Source organism: Hyperoodon ampullatus (genome assembly GCF_949752795.1).
Source record: "Hyperoodon ampullatus genome assembly, chromosome: 6".
Classification (NCBI taxonomy): Eukaryota; Metazoa; Chordata; class Mammalia; order Artiodactyla; family Ziphiidae; genus Hyperoodon; species Hyperoodon ampullatus.
Genome location: NC_136919.1, coordinates 117,809,141 through 117,823,951, shown reverse-complemented (window position 1 = coordinate 117,823,951; position 14,811 = coordinate 117,809,141). Strand labels below are relative to the sequence as shown.

Below are 14,811 nucleotides of genomic sequence, written 5' to 3'. Positions count from 1 at the left end.
TCTCCTCTCCTAGGCCGGGTGGTAGCGGGGAGTCGGGGGGAGGACCCCAGGTGGGGCCCCACTGTGTCCAGCTTGGGTAGTGACCTGTGACCCTGTGCTTCTCCCGGCAGGTGGCATGGAGGCCTTGATGGTCCGGCTGGTGAATGGCTCGGGCCCACACCAGGGCCGCGTGGAGGTGTACCACGAGCGGCGCTGGGGCACCGTGTGCGATGACGGCTGGGACAAGAAGGACGGGGACGTGGTGTGCCGCATGCTGGGCTTCCCCAGCTCCGAGGACGTGCACCGGACGGCTCAGTTCGGACAAGGTAGGGCACCCGGAGGAGGAGAACGTGGGGCGAGGGTCCTGGAGGCCTAGGCCTGCCCTCCTGTCCAGCATCCCCTTGACAGCAGTCCTGCCAGTGTCAGCCGGGCTCTGCCTGGATCCTGCCCGCCATGACCACAGGATGCTCACGGCCCCCAAGTGAGCTGGTCTGTCTTCAGACAGTTCTGCTTATTAGAACATTCTTCCTTCCCTTGAATTGACTCCCTTTCTTTTTTGGTCTCCTACTGGCCCCCGTTTTCAGCCGTGCATCTCAGGGCTCTTATCTAATCCCACGCCCATTTGTCCCAATTACATTTTTTTTACTATTTAGTGCTTAGATAGCACTGCCTGTGTGCCAGGCTCGGTTCTAAACATGTTAAAAATATTCACTCATGGGCTTCCCTGGTGGTGCAGTGGTTGAGAGTCCGCCTGCTGATGTGGGGGACACGGGTTCGTGCCCTGGTCTGGGAAGATCCCACATGCTGCGGAGTGGCTGGGCCCGTGAGCCATGGCCGCTGAGCCTGCACGTCCGGAGCCTGTGCTCCACAACGGGAGAGGCCACAACAGTGAGAGGCCCGCGTACCGAAAAAAAAAAAAAAAATTCACTCATGTAATCCTTACCACACGAGGAGGCAGGTACAGCTGTCATACCTATATTCCATATGCGGAAACGGTGGCACAGAGAGGCTGGATAACTTGTCCAAGGTCACACAGCTAGCAAATGGCAGAGCCCAGGTTCAGACCCAAGCAGGTAGCTCGGGAGTCCGTTCTCTTATCCACTCTGCTGGCTGTCCCTGCTCCTCTTTGAGTCTTTTCTTCTTCAGATGAAGATCTCCAAACACTTCATCTCATCCTCAGGGGAAAAGATTTCGGCAGTCTTCACCATTTTGGTTGCTTTCCTTTGACAGGCTTAGGCGGTACAGGAGAGTTTGAGGGAGAGGTGCAGACCCTTCCTGGGCAGGCGGCTGATGGGAACCACCTGTCCCTTTCCGATTGCAAAGAGGTTGGCTCCACCCCAGCTCCAGTCTCTATCCACAGCACTGTGTCTTCCCCTCAGGCTAGTTCTCTGTATTAGTCTGCTCAGCTGCTGTAACAAATACCACAGACTGTAGGACTTAACTGCAGACATTTATTTTCTCAGTTCTAGAGGCTAGAAGTCCAAGATCAAGGTGTTGGCAGGTCTGGTTTCTCCTGAGGCCTCTCTCCTTGGCTTGTAGAGGGACACCTTCCCCCTGTGTCCTCACATGGTCCTCCCTCTGTGTGGGTCTGTGTCTCTTCCTCTTAGAAGGACACCAGTCATATTGGATTAGGGCCCCTGTAATGACCTCATTTATCCTTAATCACCTTTTTAAAGGCCCTGTGTCCAAAGACAGGCGCATTCTGAGGTCTTGGAGGTTAGGACTTCCACATAGGAATTTTGGGGGGACACAATTCAACCCGTAACAATTCAGCTGCACACACAGCACACCACATGTTCACACTCAACTATAAATACTCACCGTCACAAATGCTTTGTCCTTATTCGGACCTCGAACTCAGAGAGACCTGTGTTGACTCACAACTAAAACAATGGTCCCACCTGCTTGAAGACAGTGCTCCCTGCACCTGTATAATAACGTGCTGCACCCAACTGTGTGATCTTGTTGCCCCTCCACCCTGGATCTTGGTGTCCCATCTGTAACTTAAAGGGGCTTAACAGACTCTGTGATGTGCCTTCCAGCTTGGGCCCCTGGGATGTGAAATACTTCTGCTCAGCTGTCACGAGGACCTGCATTCTGGCAGGTGCGAGGAGGGATTTGGACTGACCCACTCATACTCAGTTGCCAGGTCCCCTGGTGACCCGTGTAGGGCCCGCTGGCCCCGCTACGGAGGCTACTTGTGTCATGACTTGTGTCATGGAGCGTTTGCTGTCTTACCTGAGACCATGGTGGCCCAGCCCACTGTGCTGAATGGTAAAGGGCCTCATGGTGAGAGGAGGGGGCATCCTTTTCAGATGGGGACATAGAGCTGGGTCACATCCCAACTGGCCATGGAACCCTCCGCTCCCCATAGCTGCCTTTCTTCTCGCGCCCACTTTGGAGTGCCACAATCCTGGCTCAGAATCTTGTCCCTTAGACCTCAGTCACTGTTGCAGACTGAATGTTTGTGTCGCCCACCACCCCAGATTCATATGTGGGAATCCTCAGCCCCAATGTGATGGTATCAGAAGGTGGGGCCTTTAGGGGGTGATCAGGTCATGAGCAGAGCCCTCATAATGGGACTGGTGCCCTTATAAAAGGGACCTCAGAGAGCTCCTTCCTGCTTCCGTGAGGACATACAGTAGCCTACAAGCCGGAAGAGGGCCCTTCCCTAGAACCAGAACTCGCAGGCACCCTGATCTTGGACTTGCAGCCTCCAGAACAGTGAATAAACAGAAATAAATGTCTGTTGTTTAGAAGCCACCCAGTCTGAACAGACAAGACAATGACACTCACTGAAGTGACTCTTGTGAAATGTGTTGTGACAGCTGGCGGAGAGTGGCCGATTGACCCCAGCGTCCTGGCCTCTCGACTTCAAGGCCAGTGCGTGGGGAGTTCAAAGGGTCCAGCTCCACGGAGGGCAGCCCACTCGGGGAGAGCGCTTCCCTCCCATCTAAAGCTCTGGGCTGGGTCTCAGCCTGTTTTCTTCAAGGAAAACTGCCATTTCTGTTTGCATGAGGAACAGAAACAGTGGGAACGGTCCTCGTTTTCCTTTTTTGGCTCCAGTGAGGGCTTCTCCCTAATAAGTGGAAGTAAACCTTTGGGGGGGAACAATCATAAACTCTTTTAGTGAAGCCACATTAGGTCATGTGAATGTCACGGGCAGGGTTAGCCTAAAACTCTTTCATCCTGCCTTGATTTTTGTATTGTATGGTGTGAAGGAAAGCTCTACAGTTGCCACCGGATTTTTTTTTTTTTTTTGGCCGCACTGCATGGCTTGTGGGATCTTAGTTCCCCAACCAGGGATCGGACCCGGGTCCACGACAGTGAAAGTGCCGAGTCCTAACCACTGGACTGCTATGGAATTCCCACCACTCAAGTCTTTAAACCAGTCAGTGGGAAGCCAGACTCGCTTCCACATCAGCATCAAATGTGCACCGTAGTTTTCCATCATCATCCAATAACTTAGGTGACGTGATATTCGAGACCTGGACAAGTAGCCAGGTGTTCCTCATGGGTGCACAGAGGGAAATGGGGGCCGGGGAAGGGATGGGGCTTGCCTGGCACCCATCCTCCTAGCCCGGCTGCAGTCCCTTCTTCCCACAGCAGCTTCTGGCACTTTCCATGGGCAGGCACTAGGCTCAGCACTGGGGCACAGAGTTGAGTCAACCTAGTCTCTGACCTCAGCACATTCAGTTTAGAGGGGGAGGCAGACAGGTTCACAGATTCTACACGGTTGGAAGGGCTATCCTGCCCTCGCAGCTGGGGGCACGGGGAGGGGAAGCCCGCCTCTCCTGGCAGCTGGCGGGGTTTGCATCAGGTCCCAACGGCCCTCTGACCACAGCCTCCCGTCATGCAGGTGCCCCGACGCCCAACCCCAGTCCGCTCACCCTCAGCCTCACGGAGTCTCCCAAGCCCCCGGCCCCGCTCTCCATCCACTCGTTTCTCTTCCGGCTGTGCTTCCTGCCCTGCCAGCCAGGACTGCAGACTCGTCCCTTCTCGCACCCTCACCCACTCCCGTGTCCCTTATCTGCTGGGTCCCTGAGTCTTAACAGATGTTAACAGTGTCAACATCTCTGGTCCCTTGACTCTATCTCCTCCTCTCTGTTCCCCCTGCTCTTGCCTTAGGAGCCCGGGCTGGGTAGAGCAGTGGCTAGAGCTCAGTCTCCGGGTCAAAGCCAACCTAGCATCCCATATGCGCCACTTACTAGCTGGTGACCTGGAGCAGATTTCTTAACCTCTCCAGGCTTCCGTCCCTCCACTTTTGCAGGATGACTGCAAACTCGAAGTGAGATCACATATGGTGAGCAGTTAGCAGAGTGCAGGCCCTGCGGTGCACATTTATTTGCTGCTTGTTGGGTGGAGATGGGGCCGTCCTTCATGAGCTGCTTCCCACACTGCGGCCCCCAGTCCCCCTCCAGGCTGCCTCCTTTGCCTTCCTCCTCCTGGCTGCCAGGGATCTTTCTAAAATGAGCTCCTGCCTCTGTCACTCCCCTGCCCGATGCTCAGTGGGTCTTTCCTGCTCTCAGGATCAAATTTGGTTTCCTTAGCTTAGTGCCGAAGGCCAGTCCTCACACGCCTCCCACCTCTGGCGGCACATCCCTTAGCTGCATGCGCCCACGTGTGGCCTCTGAGCTCACACAGCTGTTTCCCAGCTCTGTGTCCTCTCACGTGCTGTTCCTTGGGTCTGGAATGCCTTTCCCTCCTCTTCACCTAGCTAATTCCTTCTCAGCTTTTTTTTTTTTTTTTTTTTTTTTGCGGTACGCGGGCCTCTCACTGCTGTGGCCTCCCCCGCTACGGAGCACAGGCTCCGGATGCGCAGGCTCAGCGGCCATGGCTCACGGGCCCAGCCGCTCCGCGGCATGTGGGATCCTCCCGGACCGGGGCATGAACCCGTGTCGCCTGCATCAGCAGGCGGACTCTCAACCACTGAGCCACCAGGGAAGCCCCCCTCCTCAGCTTTTAAAGTCAGCTCAGTGATCACCTCCTGGGGGGGGGCTTTGCCGCTCCCCCCCAGCCCGTGATGTAGATGCCCCCTCTGCTCCCGTGGCGTCTTCTGTGCGTACCTCTCCCGCGCTCCTGATCGATGAGGCATGTGGGAACACCTTGAGGGCAGAGCTCCAAAACCCAGGCCTGTGCCTGGGATGTGATAGGTGCTCTGGGTAAATGCGGGAGGGAGGAACTTCTGTGCCTGCCAAACCGGCGTCCTCCCCAGAGCCATGCGAGAAACTGCCCCACCCTGGCAGCCCTCTCTGTGGTCTGGCACCATCAGAGTTTTCCTGGACAGGGCTCAATAATTGAATTATCCGTTTCCCTGGGAAAAAAGCAAGGAAAGGCCCAAATGAGAAAGACTTGGAGATTTTTTTTTTTTTATTTTAAATTGGTCCAAGAGCTGTTGGACAGGGAATGAGTGCAGATCAGGAAGATGGAGGGTGATGGCTGGAGCAAGGGTCCAGGAGGAGATGGAGGGCGTGAGACCACCATAGCGCTGCTGGGAAATTAGTCCTGGACCCGCCAAGAAAATCTTTCTTTGAGACAGAGAGACAGACGGAAGGAGCTGAGGATGGGTACAGATGCATACAGATTTGTAGGCGGGAGTGGGTGGATAGAATTGGGAGTGTTCTCTTTTAATTCTATTATTAGCATTTTTGGGCCCTTTTTTTCTAAGATAAAATTCAAATACTGGGAGGTGGCTTAGTGCAAGGGTCAGCAAACATTAAAGGGCCAGGGAGTAAATAGTTTGGGCTTTCTGGGCCAGATGGTCGCTCTCACAAGAACTCAGCTCTGTAGTTGTAGCATAAAAGCAACTACAGACAAAATGTAATCAGACTGGGGGCAGGCAGGCTCCGTGTTCCAATAAAACTTTATTTACAAAAGCAGGCAGTAGGTCGAATTGGGTTTGCAGCCTCCTGGCTTAGTGATCTGTGCTGTGTGCCATGTATGTGGTCCTATAAGGAACGGGGACTGGACTGGCTGGACGTCAGAGGCCAGGGTCATGATCTCATCCCCTTAATCGTCGTGGGACAGGTCACTTAACCTTTCTGGGGTCTTAGTTTTCCTACCTCTTAAATATCTGTTTGATAGCCATCCTGCCTGTCCCTGTGTGAGGCTCAGATGGCAGCCCGTAGGAATCAGTGTAACTCATTCTGATCTCAGAGATCAGCAGTGAGTGGTGGCTTGAAACAGGATCTTAGTTCCCTGCCCAGGAACTGAACCTGGGTAGCCTGGATGAAAACCAGGAATCCTAGCCGCTAGACCCCCAGGGGCCAGAGGCTAGAAGCTAAGTGGCCCTGGCTCTTGCCCCCATTTGAAAGCAAGAATGTTTCAAGGAGGCAAAAACTGTAAAAACAGGTACAAAGTTTATTATTAGAGACACAGCACAAGAAGTGGGAGAGCACACAGAGAAACAGTTCGTTTATTAAGAGACTGAAGCAAGGCAGAGATACACATCTGGAGAGAAAGGGTGTAGGTGTCTTCTAATGAGGAGGCAATAAAGAGGTGATTTAAATCATTTATTTAGGACAGTCCTTCCGGGTCTTTGTTTACCTTTGGCCAATTTCTTGTTTCTTATTCCACGCCTGACCTGTCCTAGGACTCTCCCCAACATGCGTGCTAACTTTTTGCTAAGATGGATCCCACTGCAGAGGCCTATGGGGGTCTTGGCATCACGTATTATGGGGTGGCACCCCCTCCTTTTTGACCCCCCCCCAAGGAGTCTTAATGTGCCTGTGCAGTCAGGGAGTTTTTCTTAAACTCAGGGGTAGTCATCTTATCTCTTTACTTCAGCAGAGCTCAGTTTTTTGCCACTAACTTTGTCCTTGGAGTGTCTGGGGGAAAACAAAGCTTCAATTTTACTGCCCTTGACAAACACCAGCTGTCCAGGCCAGGGGCCCATCTACTTCCTACCTCAATTCCTTCTATTAATATTACTCAAATAAACATGCAGCAGCTCAAATGTTTGTTCCATGAAGCAGAGATTTTTGTTTTGTTTTTATACAATTTTGAAAGGTTGCTTTCCCTTTACAGTTATAACAACATATTGGCTATACTCCCCATGTTATATATTGGATTGGCCAAAAAATTCGTTCAGTTTTAAGTAAAAATAAAAGACACATTTTTCATTTTCACGAAGAACTTTATTGAACAACGTTTTCACTAACCAAACGAACTTTTTGGCCAAGCCAGTAATACATCCTTCAGCTTATCTTACAGCCAATAGTTTGTAGCTCCCTGTTCCCCACCCCTGTATTGCCCCTCCCCTCCCACTGGTAATGACTAATTTGTTCTCTATATCTGTGAGTCTGTTTCTTTTTCATTATATTCACTAGTTTGTTGTAGTTTTTAGATTCCACTTATAAGTGATATAATACAGTATTTGTCTGTCTCTGTCTGACTTATTTCACTTAGAATAATGCCCTCCAAGTTCATCAATGTTACTGCAAATGGCAAAATTTCATTCTTCTTTATAGCTGAGTAGTATTCCATGGTATATATATACCACAGCTTCTTTATCTATCCATCTGTTGATGCACACTTAGGTTGCTTCCGTATTCTTGGCAATTGTAAATAATGCTGCTATGAACATCGGGGTGCATGTATCTTTCAAATTAGTGTTTTTGTTTTTTTTTCAGATATGTACCCAGGAGTGGGATTGCTGGGTCATATAGTAGTTCTATTTTTAGTTGTTTGAGAAATCTCCATACTGTTCTCCACGGTGACTACACCCGTTTACATTCCCACCAACAGTGTTTCTCTTTCATCATTTTTTGTTCATTGATGTAGTTCCTACACCCAGAATAGGGCTGAGCATGGAGTAGACTCTTAAATACTTGTTGGGGCTTCCCTGGTGGCGCAGTGGTTGAGAGTCCGCCTGCCGATGCGGGGGACGCGGGGTTCGTGCCCTGGTCCGGGAAGATCCCACATGCCGCGGAGCGGCTGGGCCCGTGAGCCATGGCCACTGAGCCTGCGCGTCTGGAGCCTGTGCTCTGCAACGGGAGAGGCCACAACAGTGAGAGGCCCGCGTACCGCAAAAAAAAAAACCCCCAAAAAACAAAAAAACTTGTTGAATGAATGAGTGAATAAGGATAGAATAAAATCTCCACTTACGCATCCCAACGATAGCACCTTCCAACAGCTCTAAGTGTCAGAAGACCTGGCCTCTCATCCCAGTTTTTCCTCCTCAAGGTAAAAACCTCAGCCTGTTGTTTAATTTTTCTGACTGTACAGTGGGGAGCACAGTAGCCCCTTCCCTGCTTACCTGCTGGGGCTTCTTACGGAGCCAACAGAGACCGTGCGGGGGAGCAGACCTGATCCAGAGCAGGGCTTCTCAGACCTGAATGCGTGCCTGAGCCTAGGAGGTCTTGTTAAGATGCAGACTCTGATTCGGGTCCAGGTGGGCCCGACACTCTGTGCTGCTAACAACCTCCCAGGTGATACTTATCTCCTGGTCCTTGGGCCACACATTGAGTATCAGGTGTCAGCTCTAAAGCTAAAAGGATGATTGGTACCTGGAGTCATGGCAGTGCTAGCCCCTCTGACATGGCAAGGAGCAGAAACGGTCTTCGGGTTCATAGGCCCTTCAGCGATGTCCCAGAACCTGTAGATATTCAGTGCTGCTGAATTAACAACGCTTTTCTCATTTTATTAGCTCTTCCATGACTGGACGTTAGCCAGAACTCCCTAGCTGAACACCAGCTAGAGTTTGGAGTCTCGTGATCCTGTGTATGCATTTGGGCTCGTAACCTTGGGGCCTGTTCTGTATTTGTCGGTCTCCTTCATTTGCTCCTTTATTTGTTTTGGATGTGACTAATCCCACAGAGCTCTTGGGCCTGTAGCCCAAGGAAGGGTAATTTGTAAACTGATGTGTTTTCCAGGAGACATTTAATCTGAGAATTTTTGCTCGGCCTCAGAGAGCTTATTGTGTAAGAGGCACACTGTATCCGGCTAGGGAAGAGGCTCTGATGAAGAAATAACATCCAAAAAGACAGCAGAAGGAGGCCTCTCCTCCCAGCTCTGTTCCTGAATTCACTGCTTGGTATTCCCATGACAACAGATGCTGAAAATCTGGGCATAAAAAATATGTCCAAACCACTTAGTTCATGCGGTCGTTTTCGTGGGCAGCAAAATGGTTTAGGTGTTCCCTTGATGCTCTTTGTAAAGGGATTTCCCACGCAATCCAAGGGTGAGTGACAGTTTTAAGGGTTTTAATAATTAGTCCTGACAATTCCTCTAAAAGGAGAGGTTGTCTGGCTGCTGAGAGTTGGGACAGGGAGGAAATGGGGGTAGGGTCAGGGTACAGTACTAATCCCTGAGCTACCTTTTGTATAGGATTTTGGTGCATTTGAAAGCCCTTTAAAATACAGGAACTGGGAATTCCCTGGTGGTCCAGGGGTTAGGACTCTGTGCTTTCACTGCTGAGGGCCCAGGTTCAATCCCTGGTCGGGGAACTAAGATGCCACAAGCCACACGGTGTGGCCGAAAAAAAAGAAAAATATTCTCTTGGGACGTTCCCGGTGTCCAGTGGTTAAGACTCCACCCTTCCAATGCAGGGGGCACAGGTTCCATCCCTGGTTGGGGAACTCAGTTCCCACATGCCATGCAGTGTGGCCAGGAAAACACAAAAAACAAAATATAGGAATACATGTCACCTCATTGAACTTGCCCAGGTTGGCACAGTCAGTAATGTTGGAACGCAGTTTATGACCTTTGACCCCATGATTTTGGGTGCCGGCTCATAGACCTAACAAGTCAGGGTGCTGGAGTGACCAACCATCCCGGTTTACCCAGACCCTACCCAGCTTTAGCATGAAAAGTCTCATATTTCGGGACTCCCTTCCCAGTTTTACAACTGAAACGGTCTTCCTAGATGGGGCTGAGACTTGAATTGAGATTTATTCTACTTATTGTAAAGCCCTATTTCTGCTGTACCTATTTCTGCTTCTCAAACTTCAATGCAGAACCACTTGCTTCAAATGTAGATTTTGATTCAGTAGGTCTTGGGTGGGGCCTGAGGTTCTGCAGTTTTGACAAACTCTGGGGAATGCTGATGCTACTGGTCCAGGACCACACTTTGAGTAGCGAAGCTCTAAGCTACTGCTTCCATGGGAGACGGGAGCCCTAAAGCTCAGGCATCCTTCCAGAGGGCTCCCAAGTGAGCTCCCACCATTGGAGACCTTCCTTGGCCATCAGCCCAGAGATCCCACCTGAATCATGGGTGATGGCCCTGCCAGTTCATCAGTGGGGGCTCTAGGTGACTTCTCCCCTCTCCACTGATCCCTCTGACCCCAGACAAGCCCTCTCCATTCCCTTGGAGCCTCACCCAGCTGCCCTATTCCCTTGACATTCAGTAAGGGACCTCAGTGCCAAGTTTATGTCTCTTGAGACTCAGGTACAATCTTGGGAAAGCCAGCTAAAGGCTCCCCTGCATGGGCATCTTCAGACCAGTAGGTTGGTCCCCTTAAGAGATGAGTGAACAGACAGGCAAAACTCAGCTAGTTTGTCGTAGGGACCTTGTATTTTGGGAACTTGACCTAATTACTTGCGGTTAGGGATGCTTCTGCCTGTCATTACATAGATGTCTGGTTATAATGTTAAATTCTGGGATCCCCTGTCATTCCGAGTACCACTGTTTTGAGCTCATAGAAAGAGACCGTCTGCTTTAAATTTCAGAAGATTGAAGGTCATGTTGGTACTGACAGACTTGAGATACTTATGGGGCACTGGATCTGTCCAACCAGGGTCTGTCGGACACTGTCCTTCTGATTAGGCCCTGTCTGAATATCCATCAACAAATGCCGCAAGATATCGTATCTCAAAAACTATGAAGTGTCTCATATAAAGCGTGGCCTGGGAGGCAGCAAGACTTGGGCTTGAGTTCAGACTCTGCCACTTACAAGCTGAGCAACCTTGCACCAGTTGCCTTCTGAAGCTCAGTTTTCCCATCTAGGAAAAGGGTTTATTCATGGCTATCTCACAGCACCATGGTGAGAATGGACAAAGATCGTATGTGTAAGATGCTGACACATAGGGGCTACTCAGTAAATACCACCATCTCCACTGTCAATTATTCTTATTCTGCCCTCAAAAAACTGAGCCTAGAAAAGAAGTATTTGGTCTTGGTGGAATGGAGAAGGCAGATGGGAACCACTAGATTTGAGAACTGACAGCAGAGCTCGGGACAGCTGGGTCAAGGACAGACAGCAGTGTTCCTGTCTGTCCTGCCCTCCTGCATCTCCACTAAGAAATCGTGTTGACTTGTCTCCACAGGCACAGGGAGGATTTGGATGGATGATGTCGCCTGCAAGGGCACGGAGGAAAGCATCTTCCGCTGCAGCTTCTCCAAATGGGGGGTGACAAACTGCGGACACGCTGAGGATGCTGGAGTGACATGCAAGAGACACTGACAGTGGGCACAGCCCAAGGTCCGGACCCAGCTGCCAAGCCTCCTTCCTGCATTCCTGGGGTGGGGGCATTGCTCGGGGCTCCCCTGACCCACGCCTCCCCGCCCAGCACCCCCAGATCCCCGGATTCCCATCCCAGGACCCATGGTGGCCTGCCATCCTCCTCCCCTTGAACATTTTTTCCAAAGCACAACTCCGGGATCTACTGCCTGTCTCTCCCTTCCACCAGGGTTCCTGCATGGAGCCCTGGTCAACTGGATCGCCATTTTGCCAAGTCTTCTAAACACCATGCATCAGGCCTCCGTATCCGTGTTCTCTGTGGTCTGTGAGTTACAGAAAAATGTTGGCCACAAATGCATCCGTGAAGATGGGAGGGAGGCATCCCAGGTCGTTTACTCTGCAGATCATTCCCAAACCTCAGGCCAAGAGTTTTGACCAGCCAGAGACAATACTGAGTGATTCATTTTCCCCCTTTACTCTGCCTCCGCACAGCGTTTGTTAGTTGGGGGAAGTGACATAGAGGAGAGGCCAGCTGTAGGAGCCAGAGGGAAATGCAAGCCTCCTTCAGGAACCAGTCTGGATTCAGAGAAGAGGAGTGAAAGGAACATTTATTGAGTGACTGCCACGCGTGCTATTACATAGTATCTTGGGTGCTAAATTCATTTATCACTTTGCAGCATTCCTATAAGTCATGTTAGTGTGGGTACCACGTCACCTCCAGGTAGCATTCAACTGACCCCTTCACCTGGCCTGTTAATCAGATCGAGAATGACTGAGACCACTGTTGCTCCCTGAACTTTCCTGTGTCTTCGCCAGGCTCGAGCAAGAAGCTTGGGTGCAGGACGGGTGTGACTAGAAGGTTACATACTCCAAACCCCACAGGGCGTGAGTTCAAGGTCAGACAGGACTGACTTCCAGGGCAACCATCTACACAGGAGGAAAGCTGATTTGGACGGTGACATGGGGGCTGTCTGGGTTAAACCAAGATCAACCCTCAGTTATCTGGCAGTCAGGGTTAAAGCTGTGTCACCTGTGTCTCAGAGCTGTTTGGAGGTGATGATATTGAACCTTCCAGGCCTCTTTGGGTGTCATCCTGTGGTCAGGAGAACACATGTCCTGATGGAGCCTGTAAGAGTGGAAGGAGGGGACTTCCCTGGTGGCGCAGTGGTTAAGACTCCATGCTCCCAATGTAGGGGGCCCGTGTTCGATCCCTGGTCAGGGAACTAGATCCCACATGCATGCCACAACTCAGGAGCCCACGTGCCGCAACTAAGGAGCTGGCGAGCCGCAACTAAGGAGGCCGCAAGCCTCAACTAAGGAGCCCGCCTGCCTCAACTGAGACCCAGTGCAACCAAATAAATAAATATTAAAAGAAAAAAAAAGATTGAAAGGAAATGAGGATTCCCTACAATCTCTGGGGGGAAGAAGAGGCTGTGGCCCTTTCCAAGTCCTCAATCTGCACCCCTTTCCTAGTGATGGGGAGATCATATTCTGCTTTTGACACGAGGAGGAGGTCAGACTGGGCCATATATGTGTTCTAGACCTGGGGACCTACATGGTAGCAAGTGAGCGCAGACCCTCCTCCCTTGAGGGAGCCACAAACTCAGTCAGGCCTCGGATACACAATCACCTGTCCTATCTGGTGAGCACCACTTGCCTGGGGAAGGCGACAGCTGGGACCCTCTGGGTGTAAGACCAGCAAAGTTCCTGGCTGACAACTAAACCAATATGTGCTATTGGTTGTTCTTTGCGAACCATATGCTTGTTATTCATTAATGTCCTAATGATCAGAGACTCTCCTTCTGACTAATTGCTATGTTTACATAACACGCATGTACTCATGCATCTTTTCCCAGAGCCAATATATGTATGCATATATGAACACAGCACTCTTTACTATAAATAGCTCAGCACACTACAAAGTTTGCATTAAAAAAGAAAATACTCGAGGTGGAAAGATGTCACGTTGAACGATATAAATTCCCAAGTCCGTTCTGGCAAAGAATCCAGTTATCCTATCAATGAAGACCCACATAACTTTCTTACTTGGTCTTTTCATTCGAGAAAATACAAATCTTGCTTTACATCAAAGAAAAACAACGGTGATAAGTGTTTGAACCTTAAAATAAAAGTCTACTAGTTTACATTCCTACTTAAGAGGACATGGAGATAAAATAACCATGGACCTGTATTTCAGGGACTAAAGGAAATTAGGCCAGGCCTAAAATACATCAGACCTTTTATAAGAAAGAATTTCAATAAAGCTGAAAACATGTTGCTAACAAGCTTCCCCTCATATTCTTTCTCATGAAAACCCAGTGAGCGTGGGGAGGACGGGTGAAAATTGGATCGTCTGATAATTTTTCAGCGGGAATTGGTAGAATGGGTGGCTTATGAGAAGCTGTCTTAATACTTCCGGAGGACAATAAACATAGTCTAAGCCTTAGTACTTCCAGAGGACAATAACCACAGTCTAGACCAAGAACATGGTGGCACATTGATGTCTTAAGCCCTATTCGGTAACCTAAGGAAAGGGTCCCAAGCAGCAGAACAATAATCACGGCCCAGCTTGTAAGAGAATTGCTTTCATAGTCATTACAGTAAAGAACACCTATTTCCTCACTTCTCCAGAGTTCTTACTTGGGGATGTGCTTTCATCCGGAGTTCCATTCACAGCTAAGAAGACCGTCCGGAGTTGGGTACAAGGTGTGTGAAGTCACTGGGCCTCATCACCCAGTGAGAGATATGAACTCCCAGGCACAGGACCCAGGGAGAGTGTGGGGATGGCCCAGGTCACCGCGTAGTCCTGGCCACAAACTCATAGCCGCACCTGTGGGAAAACCTAATGGCCCAAGCTTCCTGTAGGCCATAAAAATTTGCCAAAGGAAGTCAACAGAGAAAAGTGGACTTTCTGGAAGTGCACAAAGGAGGCATCCTGGTTTTCTCCTCTAAAAAGTCCGGTGATACCCACCCCCAAATCACTGTGGTTCCCGTTCTATATTCAGTCCCATGGAGAAGGGTGGTGGCCCTTTGTCTTCTCCACTCTAATGTCTACAAGGCACTGCTTTTCCCTGGTCTCAGATACCTGAGGACTGAACTTTGGCACCTTCGTGTGTTGTGGTCAAGCCAACTACTGTGGTGGGTTTGAATTATGGAAAGGAGTTACACCATTCTCCACCATAGGCACCGTGGTTTCTTCAGCTACATTGTTTTCTGACAGTTACTCTCACATTTCTGTAAGATGTCAGCTGTGTGAATCACTTGTCTTTCTCTTCTTAGAAGCGCTCTCCCTTCAACCCTCCATGGAACATCTTTCCCTTCCTTTTCCTCTCCTTCTCCTCCTCCACCTTTCGCTTCTGGGAGCTGAGATGGGTTCTGACTGACTGGAGCTTTGTTATCGAATCCTCTCCACCAGCTCAGCCCCCAGTTAGAA

General features: G+C 50.3%; 1 protein-coding gene across 2 annotated transcripts in view; it reads left to right on the top strand.

Moving 5' to 3' along the window:
• Positions 1-11,652, top strand: part of SCARA5 (scavenger receptor class A member 5) — a gene marked incomplete at its 5' end in the record, with an annotated part of 114,400 nt that extends 102,748 nt beyond the window's left edge. For both annotated transcript variants that reach the window (XM_079706006.1, XM_079706005.1), the window contains 2 exons: positions 111-305; positions 11,245-11,652. In XM_079706006.1, the coding sequence (XP_079562132.1) occupies positions 111-305; positions 11,245-11,381 (332 nt within the window). In that variant the 3' untranslated portion in view covers positions 11,382-11,652. The remainder of the gene's footprint in view (positions 1-110; positions 306-11,244) is intronic.
• Positions 11,653-14,811: the final 3,159 nt, after the last annotated feature.